An 11,299-nucleotide genomic window follows, 5' to 3' on the forward strand; every position below is an offset into this window, starting at 1 on the left:
TGCTTTCAGTTTGTAGGAGTTTGTGCCAACTCTTTTATTTTTCCTTGCCTGATTTGCAAGGATTCATCTGTTGGTTTTATGTCATATACCAGATCCAAAGGAAAATGAAAAGAAAATTATAACTCCACTCACACCTTCTTTGTTAGGTTGTAGATTGAAATAATGCAAAAAACAGAGAGGTCCTAAAGCTCAAACTTAATCCAGATACCTTGTACCTGGCAGCCAGGAATACTCAAAATTTTGCTAATTCTGTTGAATGCAGATCTAATTTTGGGTTAGCAATAAATCCAAGGAATCTTAGCATTGTGCTGGATTTCAGAAGGATTCTTACAGAGGACTGGCAACTATTCCTTACAAGGCTTGATTTACTCCCTTCTGAATTGCACCCCATCCTCCCATTTATACCCCCTTTTGCAGTCTGGCTTTGTTTTCTGTATCTTTATCTCATTTTCCTGGAGGATGAGTATCTTCGGTCTTCAGTTTACTGTAAGTGCAAGGACAGTATGTTTAGAGGTTCTGCAACAGACTCTGATGGTACAGTGGGTTGCTTTGCAATCCCTCCAAGGTAGGCCTGACCCTGCAGGTCTCCCACCCACTGGGTTTCCCCATGACTGAACTGTCCGAGGTACTGTAGAACTCTGCTCTCCCTGAAACCATCCCTGTTCACCTCCCCTGCTGCCCCCGCTGGAAGAGTCACAGGGAGTCATCACTAAACTTGAGTTGTCTCTCTCTGAAAATCCTAACTGTACATATTCAGTCCTGCTGAATCCTTTTCACTCTGTGCCTTTTATTCTCTATGTCTTTCATGTGCCCTCAGTATGAAGAGAAGTGTTTCCCCCTCTAATCATGAAGTGTTTCAACTAGTGACATTTTAGTGGTCTTTGTTGTCTGCAAATGTTGTTTCAGGTGACTGATTTTCTGGTGTACGTTTTCTACTGTTTCTCTTGAGCTAAACATATGTTTTGTTGCCTGAGTGCTTCCTAAAAAGTAACATGCTCTGCTGAACCAGCAGAAGTTGAAAACAATATAAAGCAAAATGGAAGAACAGAGCCTTTTTTGCCCCTAACACACTGGCTATTGCACTGGGCAAAAGAGGCACAGCCTCCCACTGGAAAGGGCTTGCTTGTGTCAGTCATGTAGATGCCAATGACCCAAAATTCCCATGAGTCTTCTGAGGCTTTCTTTTTATGAGATGTCCTTCAATTGTGATTTGTTCTTCCTTGTGTGAAAATGAGGCATTTCTGCTTTTGTTTTCATTCCCAGTCTATGTCCCTAAGCACCTGGCAGACTCAAATTCTTGTTATACACAAGATTTAATTGTGTGGTCATCTCTTGTAGCTACTGTGGCAAGGGTTAATGTTGTGTCAGATGGCTGCTGATGTGCAGATGCAGATGTATTGGTTGTGCTGTCATGGGTTTGGGTGTGTTAAAGTAACCACGCCCTTGGGTCTTTAAAAAAATGGTTGTTCCCCACTTCTTGATGAAATATCCTGAAGGCTTTCCCCAGCAGGTAACTTTTGCTTTTGATTTCAGGGGCTCCAGGACCTAAAGGGAGTCAAGGAGCTCCTGGATTACCTGGACCTCCCGGACAGCCAGGCCCTCGCGGATCAATGGGACCTATGGGCCCATCTCCAGACATTTCACACATTAAGCAGGGCAGACGGGGCCCCGTGGTCAGTATTCTTGTCTCCTGTCATGCACTGCACAATTGCCATTAGCTCCACAACTTGTGAACACTTTCTTTTCTCTTGCAGGGCCCACCTGGTGCCCCAGGGAGAGATGGTAGCAAGGTGAGGAGAGGTACTAATTTCCATAAGACGGGCTCATGCACATGTGAAGTGCAGGCTTGCTAGAGAGACCCTACACACTTGTAGTCACACCCTTACACCACCTCATTTCCTCTGCTAAGATGAAAACATCCTGTTGTCCTATTACTGGGGTCCCTGCCGGCTCTGTGGCTCACAGGCATGAATGCACAGACGCATGGATGGCTTCAGTAATATTAAGCTGACGTCAAGGAGTTGAGAAGGGTCCTTGCTTAGAGTTCCACAGAAGGCACTTTATTGCTACAACTTGTGAAGGGTTCTAGAGGCAAATGACCCCAAGCACGTGACAGCTCGAGCTTAAGTACAGGGCTGTGGCTAACACCAGGAGCCAACTGGGGAAGCTGAACTGGGGTACATTGACATAACCGAACAAGGCATCCTGGGAGAGGCTTCTTTCCCTCACCATAACCACTAAGTCTTTGGCATCAGAAACTGTCTTACCAAGAACTCTCTCTGTCTCTTGTACCACAGGTCAATCAGCCACCACATTGTCCCACTCCTTCATGTCACCCTTCTGCTGTTTTGTGTTTGCAGTTCCTAAAATCTTGCAAATAGTCCTGTCAGGTTGCATGTCACACAGCATTCTTTTCTTTCTCTGCAGATTTTTTGGCTTTTCCGTGAAGAAACTTTGATGCTTTAGCCCTTGTCATTCACTGTGAATTCTTCCTGTTCATGATTCACTTGTTACTGTCCAGGAGAAATATCAGAAATGCCCCACTCTTCTACCACTAGAATAAGCAACAATTTTATTGCATTCCTCCTTCACTTCCTTTTCTTTTTACAAAGAAACACGAGCTGATGATTTGGGATCTGGGGACAGTAAGGGAGGCAAATGGTGACTTTTTGCAGAGGCAAATGGTGACTTTTTAATTTCCTTTAGTCACAGCAAACTAACTGAGGTGTAATTGATTACAGGGGGAGAGAGGAGCACCAGGACCAAAGGGGATACCTGTAAGTATTCCACACAGGAGGAATTTCCACAACAGAATCATGTTGACTACTAACTACAGGTCAGCCAAAAGTTAAAGAAAAAAACTGTGCCAAGAGAACAGATAATTTACATACACAGAAAATGTTGTTGGAAACAAAGTAATTGCCTGTTTTCATCCAAATGTTTTTTCTTACAAACCTCTTCCCTTACTGGGTGTGTGACCAAAGGCCTGTGGGTGCACCTCAGCCTTACAGTGGCACTGAGACACCCTTAGAAGGCAGAACCACACAGGGTGCTACTTAGTACAGTTCTAACCCTGCTCTCAATGGGAATTTGATCTCTAGAACCTTTTAAAATCCTGTCCCTCATCTCTCTCGGATTTGTGAAACTATAGGTTTTGAGTTCAGAAGAAGGAACGAGTATTGACAATCTGTTTTCAGGTGAACTTGTTTTAAAAAACTCTGGGGTCCCCAGCACAGGAAGGACATGGACCTGTTGGAGCAAGTCCAGAGGAGGCCACCAAGATGATTAGAGGGCTGGAGCATCTCTCCTATGAGGAAAGGCTGAGAGAGTTGGGATTGTTCAGCCTGGAAAAAAGAAGGCTTCAGGGTGACCTAATTGCAGCCTTCCAGTACCTGAAGGGAGCCAACAAGGAAGATGGCGAGGGACTATATACAAGGGCATGTAGTGACAGGATAAAGAGGAATGGCTTCAAAATGAAAGAGAGCAGGTTTAAATTAGATACTAGGAAAAATTCTGTACTGTGAGGGTGGTGAGACACTGGCACAGGTTGCCCAGAGAAACTGTGAATGCCCCGTCCCTGAAAGTGTTCAAGGCCAGGCTGGAAGGGGCTTTGAGAAACCTGGTCTAGTGAAAAGCATCCATGCCCATGCAGAGGTGCTGGGACTACATGATCTTTAAGGTCCCTTCCAATCCAAACCATTCTATGATCTATGAATTTACTTACAGTATTTTCTCATTGGTGGAGTTGATTTTTAAGAGTGTGCCCAGCAGGGTGTGCTCACTATTAAACAGCTTATTTTACTGTGTGAAGTCAGCTAAAAAGAAATAATGATTTTCTAAAATTAGATACTCTCTGCATTGTAATTACCAATATACTAAGTAAGTGATGGACAGCAGCAAGGTTATCCTATTGAAAAGACAATTGCCAAATAACAGCAGTCTTAAAAGAATCTGTTGATTACTCATTCTAAGAATGCAATTTCTGTCAGTTTAATAAACAAGAAGACAAGGAACCAAGATTAATCTCCTCTATTCCCATGAGGTGTCAAGATACTCTTATGAAGCAAAGCAATTTTTAAGTGACAAAAGGGCTGAGCATCTTGTAAATGTAGGCTCTGTCTGCGAAAACATTTGATTCTTTTGAAAGTTTTTTCCTGAGCAAAGTCGGTTGAAAACCAGACCACTGGCTTTTGGCAACTGGTATGAAGCAGTATTTTACTGAACAACCCTTGCAGGAGTAATTCTATCAGACAGTTTGAAAACTGTAAGAGCAAGGTGGATTGTTATTAATGGCAGTGCCTTGTGACTGCAGGGCCCACCAGGTTCATTTGATTTCCTATTGCTGATGATGGCAGACATCAGAAACGACATCGCTGAGCTGCAAGACAGAGTGTTTGGACACAGGACTCATTCATCAACAGAGGAGTTTCCGTTACCTCAGGAATTCACAAACTATCACGACACAGTGGATTTTGGATCCGGAGAAGACTACAAACCACGGGCAACATCCAGAAACACCAGGATACAGAAGGCAGACCATCCTTAGCTATGCCTACTGAAAAACAAAGCCTCTTTAGAATTCTTCTATATAAAAAAATGCACTGAAAATGTAATATGTATATATATATATATATATACACACATATACATATATATATATATATACATATATTATTTCTGCTTTTCCTGAACCATGCTGCCTGTACTGTAGCTTTCCTGGTTCATGGTAGCCTCCTTGCAGAAATTCCGTATCGCCAAGCCTGCACTGTGCATTGTACCTAGACTATCAAAAAAACCTTCTTAGCATATAATATGATTAAGGCATGCTCTAGCTAATAACACAGACCACAGCATTCCATCCGCCTACTTTGCATTCTATGTCCAAATGACCCAGTACCCAAATTTTGCCAGGGACAGAGTGTTAGCTGAACATCATCCCTGAATGATGTCAGTAACAAATACCTTGGTCCATAGTTACTTTACGAATGCAAATAAATTATATCACTGAACTCGAGTCTCCAGCTACTGTCCCCAGGCCTAGGAGAGCGTGAGAAGTGGATCCCTGTTTCACAGTGCAGGCCACCTGTAAGTGAGACGTGTCCTCTATTATGCCTCATCATGGCAGAAAAAGGCAAAAAAAAAAAAAGTTGAAGGGTTAAACAAGGGTGCTGCTGCTTGATCTGGAAATTATTTGGCTTTGTGTTGCTAGAGTATCATTCAAAGACAGTCAAAAGATGTATTTGTCTTAAACAAACACTACTTTTTCTTTACCATTGTCCCACTCCTCAGTGTGAAGGCCAGTTTTCTTTCTCAACAGATTCATGTCGGATACATTACACAAAGATGAACAAGATAAAGGGGATGTTTAAAGCAGGAAACCAAAATGAATCAAGCAGGCTTATTGGCAAGTACAAAATATATCCCAGCCTTGCAGAAAGAGTCCAATTCTGACATCCTGCAGGTGCAGGTCTTCCTTGGTGAAATTCTGAAGTCTGAGTGAAATCAACACCAGAGAGAAGGCCTCATGTTTGCAAAGAGCTTCCATCTGTTTTGTTCCTCTGCTGCATGAGACCAAACTAAATGGCGTTCACCAAACTGGAACACAGAGTGGCAGCATGTTTGGCTGGGTGTATGAGGAGTGTGAGTAGGTGCAGGAGTGCACATGACAAAATATTTCAACTGGTACGAGGATGGCTAAGGTGAGATACTGCACATGGGATCCTATATTATGAATGGGGATAAAAGGGAGTGCCCTTTATTTACACTGGAAAATTGGATGCACAAGTTATACCATACCTCATGGATGATGTATGTTGCCATTTCTTTTGGATTACCACAGCTGCTGAGGACTTTGCCATGCTTAGAATATAAAGGAGTATATTAAGCACAAAATTTCAATGTTGAGTCTGTGTAGCTGCTACTTCTACAGTATGTTTAGTGTTCAGTAGTGTCCATGTTACAAATGTAAAGAAAAAGTTGTTATTTTGCCATGTTTGCCAGGGCTTGCATGTTCTAGTAAAATAAATACAGGTGAAAATATAAGAAGGGCCTTTTCAGATAATATATAAAGGCTTGGATTCCCTTCCCTTCTCTGGGCCAAAAGATAGTTGGTGTAATCCTGACAGCATCAGTACAGGTCAGGCTGTGTAAACAGCTGGCTGTCTAGCCTTTTCTATAACTTCTGTGTGTTCTCTTAAGAGGATGTGCTCATTCCTGTAGCCGTTTCCCAATTTCTCACTGCCACTAAGCCACAAGCAAGGGCATTACACAAGTGTTCTGTATTTCTTTTCATGTTATATCTGTATCACTATTTACAAAGCAATGCCTAAGTTGTGGGGATAGCTGAAAAAAAATTACAGTGATCTCACCCTGTGGTCCTTGGGCTTCTCCTCTGTCTGGGAGGAGCTCTGCCAGCAGCTGCAGATCCAAGTAATCTTGTGAATCACATAATAAGGGAGACCTGAAGAAGGAACCTGTGGCCAACAGAGGGACGGTCTTATATGCAGCAGGCTCGATAAAACCTGAAAGACAGTATGAACTGAGGCATTTATGTCTTATTTTCTTAATTTCAAGCAGGCAACGGAGTATAAATTACATCATTTATAAATATGCAATTTTAATTAAATTTGTTAAATGTCAAATGTTACTTTTAAATCTAGCAAATTATGGAACTCTTGCATATGTTTACCACTGCACCCTGTTGGATCAGGCTGGATCCCACTAGAGAATTAGTAGCTGCAGGTTTTTGACCATGAGATACTGAATGATCTAACTTACATTAGATGAGTCACTTCCTAAGTGACTCATTTCAACTAAATTCTATTGCCCTCTGCCCACAAGGTGATGTATTCTAAAAAAGGCACTTATTTTAGTTTTAAGTTTTGCTTTTCCAAATAGAGACACATACCAAATGAGAAGTTCCCCCAGTTTGACCATCAAATTCAGGAAGAGGTGACAACTGCCCTGCCGTGTGTAAGTATCCAGGGAAGGGCTATTCTGAGACTGGACCAGAAAAGCAGGTAAAATACATATTTCACTGTAAGTACAGAAAGTTGTCCTAGAGGTTCTTGAATATAAACATAGCACATATTTACATGCCTTTCTGAGTGGAAACCTCAGTGACTTCCCTTTCATTGGCTTTCACATTGCTTGCTTCATACAAAAAAGGTCACAGAACATGTTCCTTGGTTTTCCCCTTGTCCTTGCCCTCCTCTGTCCAGATTTTCTGCCTCAAAACTGTTTGAGTGTCAACAGCAAGGAGAGGACACTATGGAAAAGACAAGTCCACCCAACACGACATAGGAATTCAAGCAACAGCGAGAGTCCCACTGAGCCCAGCTGGCTGGGAAGGGTCAGCCTTCGGTCTGCATGCAGCTGAGATCTTTGCATAGAACTTTCTCATTTCTGATTAACTGTATGATAACTCATAACACATTGTATCAGCAACATTTCATTCAGATTTTGCTGTAAACACATAAAGGCTTAGAAAAGTGTCATTTTCTTCAGCATACCCAACATTTCATACAGCCAGAGCAGAGGAATCATTTCCAATCTTAAGTTTTGTTACTGGTAGCCAGAGAAGACATAACCTTGCAAATTATTTATTACTCTGTGGCTCCAAAAATAACAAACTCCCCCAAGAATCCAAAACAAGAAAGTAGAAACTTCTACAGTTGTGGCTAGTCTCATTACTAGGCTCATGCACATGACAACTTTGTTTCATATAAATGATATGTATAATTTTATTAGAAAGAAATATTATTTTGATGTTAAGACATCAAGTTATAAGCAGAAGGATAATAAAGAATTTGTTATTTTATTAATATTAGAAATATATTTAATGGAAACATTTGCAAGACTGTGTAGTGATGAGAAAATTCTGATTGTTAATGGGTTTAACAAAATCATGAATCTTGAAATTTTTTTTCTTTCAACACTGTGCCAGGTACATAAAGGTTTAGTCTTTCTTACACAGCTGTAGTTCTGACACACAAGAACTCCTATATAGTCAGAAATTAGGAAAAGGAGAGGAAAATTGATTGTAAATGGCATTAGGGTAATGCCTGGAGTTGCTGTTGGCATCACAGCTTGAAGAGCCTTCTGCCTAGAAGTATTTCAGGGTTAATGTACCAAGTCCCAGAGCAGCAACAAAAGATGGGGATGGGGTCCAATTCTCTGTTAATTTCACATTAAAAAACCCCCATATGTTTGTTCCTTTTACACATTCCAATAACTATACTGTTCACTTTATTTATATATGAAATACTAAAATGTGTATAAGATGACTGTGATTTTATGATGTATTCGTAATAACAAAGATATTTTTTCTTACACTGTTGGTAGCTGCTTTTTTGTTACACATCGCCCTTTCTCTGAAACACAGTGATGTTGGCTTGAAGAAACAGATGGCAGGAAACCTCCTTACGCTGCCTTCTAGCATTTTTCTTGGAGCTGAACAATACTGTCTTAGTTCTTTGACTCTGGGGCATGTGCTCTTGCAAGCTAGGGTGGGTTTCAGTCTTTACGGGAATAAAGCAGACAACCACCTCTGCTCTGTGGACGGATGGTGGCTCCTGTGCCACATCAGGACTACATGAGGTTGGATACAGCAGTCCCCACCCCATGCTGCCAGTGTGTGCAGCTTCTGCACATCCTGGGGATGCAATACGGGGGTCCGGAGCTGTCTGGCATCCCGCCACCAGTGATGGGGAAAAGAGGGAATAATACACAGGCTCCATCAGGCCTTGCCTGCCCCTCGCACGCACCCAGTGGAGCCCCTTCCCGCAGCCCAGGAGCATCCTGCAGGCTGTGTCCGACAGCTGAGGGGCAGCGAGGAGCCCAGCTTGCCCCCTCCTCCCTGCAGAGCCCACCCTGCCTGCCCAATGCCTCAGGGGCAGCCGCAGGGTTGGCACCCTGCCGGGCTGGCTGTCTTCCCTGGCAGGATCCGACTCCACCACCAGGATGCAGGATCCGACTCCACCACCAGGATCCAGGATCGCCGACATGCGGGTAAATGTGTAAACAAAGTAAATAGTGGAGGCAAAATGTTAGACAAAAATCTATTGTTAGCAGATCTAAGAATGAAAAGGCAGACAAAGGAGTTCCCAGTTTTACTGGGAATCCTGCTAGTAGTATTGTTCCGTGATTGTATGATAACAGAACTGTCAAGAATTCACGAAAAGCAGAATCTCAGTTACTTGATGTCTGTATTTGGGGAAAGCCAGATGGTATTCGTATGACATGATGATGTCGTCCTTTTAATTTTAACCAGTTACACAGCAGTGTATTAAAGTTAGGCATTTTAAAATCTGCCTGTTTAATTAGCTCATCTCCGATAGTTTTAAAAAGAACTAACAGAGGACGGCCGGGACAATGGATCGCCGCGGCGCGGCTCCTTTGCGCCCGCAGCCACCTCCCAGCTCCGCCGGCTCTGTCCCGGCTCCCTGTCCCGGTCAGACGGCTGCGGGCTGGACTGCATGAGGAAGAGCAATGCCAGCAGCGTGCGGGAGGTGATCGTGTCCCTCTCCTCAGCATGGAGGGCTGTGTCCAGTTCTGGGCTCCTCAGCGCAAGAGACGTGTAGCTCCTGGACCGGGTCCAGAGGAGGGTCACAAAAATAATTAAGGGACTGAAGCATCCTTTACGAAAAAAGGCTGAGCGAGCTGGGCATTTAAGCGCCTGTCAGTATCTGCAGGGAGATGTCAGAGGATGGAACAAGCGCTGCTCGGTGGTTCCCCGCAATAGGACACGAGGCGACGGGCGCAAGCCGATGCACAGGAAGTTCCACCTGCACATGAGGAAGAACTTCTTTGCCGTTCGGGTGACCGAGCACTGGAACAGATTTCCCGGAGAGGCTGCGGAGTCTCCCTCATCGGAGGGACTCCTATCCCGCGTGCTCCAGGACGACCCTGTTCGAGCAGGGAGGCTGGACCAGGAGTCCCGCCGTGTCCCTTTCCAACCCAACCCGTTCCGGGATTGCGGGATTGTGGGATTGTGTGGCTGTGACTACAGTTCCCGGCGCGCTGTGCGGCGCTCGGGCGCTACCGGGAGGCGGCGGCGGCGGCCGGGCCGGGGGGCGGTCGAGCGGCGGGATGCGGCTGTCGGTGGCGGCCGCCATCTCGCATGGCCGCGTGTACCGGCGGCTCGGGCTCAGCCCGCGGTCGCGCCCTGGACCTGCTGCGGAACCTGGTGACGGCGCTGGTGCGGCATGAGCGCATCGAGAACGCCCTGGGCGCGGGCCGACGAGATGCGCGGCTACACCGAGCGGGTGAGCGGCGGCACCGCGCCGGGGCCGGGCCGGGGGGGCGGCGGGCGGCCGAGGCACTCTCAACCCACCGCCTCCTTCCTCCCGGCAGCTCATCGACTACGCCAAAGCGGGGGGGACAAGGACGAGCGCGCCATGCGCATGGCGGATTTCTGGCTGACCGTAAGTACCGCCCAGCCCCACACCCCCGAGGCCCGGCCCGGCGCGGTGCCGGAGCTGAGCGTGCCGCCCCGCAGGAGAAGGACCTCATCCACAAGCTGTTCAAGGTGCTGGCGCCCCGCTTCCAGCCGCACCCCGGCAGCTACACGGCGCCTGCTTCAGATCCCCAACCGGGACGGGCTGGACCGCGCTAAGATGGCGGTGATCCGAGCTGAAGGGGAACCCGCTCCCGCCGCTCGTCCGCCCGCGCCGCGACTCCGACAAGACGCTGCTGAACCAGCTGCTCAAGGGGTACCGGCAGGACGCGCAGCGGGCGGCCGCCTCCCGGGGAACCCCTGTCTAGGGTCCCCCTGTGCCCCCAGCGGGCTCCAGGGGAGCTGCCCGCGCAACCAGGCCGGGTTGCTGTCCTGGGGCACGGGAAGGGAAGGTGTGGCAGGAGGGCTGGAGGGTGATGGAAGTTGCCGCGGCAAGGGCTGAGTTTACTGGCTGCTTCCAGTGGTTTGACTAGTGACTCAGCAGGAGAAGGAAATCGAGCTAGGAGGCCTGATGGTTTATATTCTCTGTGTAAATAAACTTTGTTCAAAAAGTCAGTTTGCTTGTATTTGAATTGTATTTGGAGAATCATTTAAGTCAGAAAAGACCTCTGAAGTTATCAAATCCAACCTATGACCAAACACCACCGGGACAACAGAGCATGGCACTAAGTGCCATGGCACTAAGACATCCAGGTGTTCTTTTAACACCTCCAGGGACAGTGACTCCACCACCTCCTGGGCAGACCATTTGTGTCTATTCACCCTTTCTGTGAAGAAATTCCTCCTAATGTCCTACATAAACCTACCCTGGCACAGCTTAATTCCTGTGCTTGCAAGTTAGTA

At 46.0% G+C, this 11,299-nt stretch overlaps 2 protein-coding genes across 4 annotated transcripts in view; both read left to right on the forward strand.

Moving 5' to 3' along the window:
* Positions 1 to 8,331, forward strand: part of CCBE1 (collagen and calcium binding EGF domains 1) — a 96,561-nt gene extending 88,230 nt beyond the window's left edge. For 2 of the 3 annotated variants that reach the window (XM_039567240.1, XM_039567241.1), the window contains 4 exons: positions 1,534 to 1,673; positions 1,755 to 1,790; positions 2,742 to 2,777; positions 4,313 to 8,331. In XM_039567240.1, coding sequence (XP_039423174.1) covers positions 1,534 to 1,673; positions 1,755 to 1,790; positions 2,742 to 2,777; positions 4,313 to 4,546 — 446 coding nt within the window. In that variant the 3' untranslated portion in view covers positions 4,547 to 8,331. Of the gene's footprint in view, positions 1 to 1,533; positions 1,674 to 1,754; positions 1,801 to 2,741; positions 2,778 to 4,312 lie in introns of all 3 variants that reach the window. The other variant, XM_039567242.1, reaches the window with a different exon arrangement.
* Positions 8,332 to 8,420: 89 nt separating this feature from the next.
* Positions 8,421 to 11,011, forward strand: MRPL17 (mitochondrial ribosomal protein L17). The gene is given in 8 exon segments (XM_039567243.1): positions 8,421 to 10,164; positions 10,166 to 10,219; positions 10,221 to 10,265; positions 10,354 to 10,374; positions 10,377 to 10,424; positions 10,499 to 10,570; positions 10,572 to 10,628; positions 10,630 to 11,011. Coding segments are annotated over 8 exon segments (507 nt in total). The 5' UTR covers positions 8,421 to 10,089; the 3' UTR covers positions 10,765 to 11,011.
* The last annotated feature ends 288 nt before the right edge of the window (positions 11,012 to 11,299 follow it).

Source organism: Corvus cornix, chromosome Z (assembly GCF_000738735.6).
Source record: "Corvus cornix cornix isolate S_Up_H32 chromosome Z, ASM73873v5, whole genome shotgun sequence".
Taxonomy (NCBI): domain Eukaryota; kingdom Metazoa; phylum Chordata; class Aves; order Passeriformes; family Corvidae; genus Corvus; species Corvus cornix.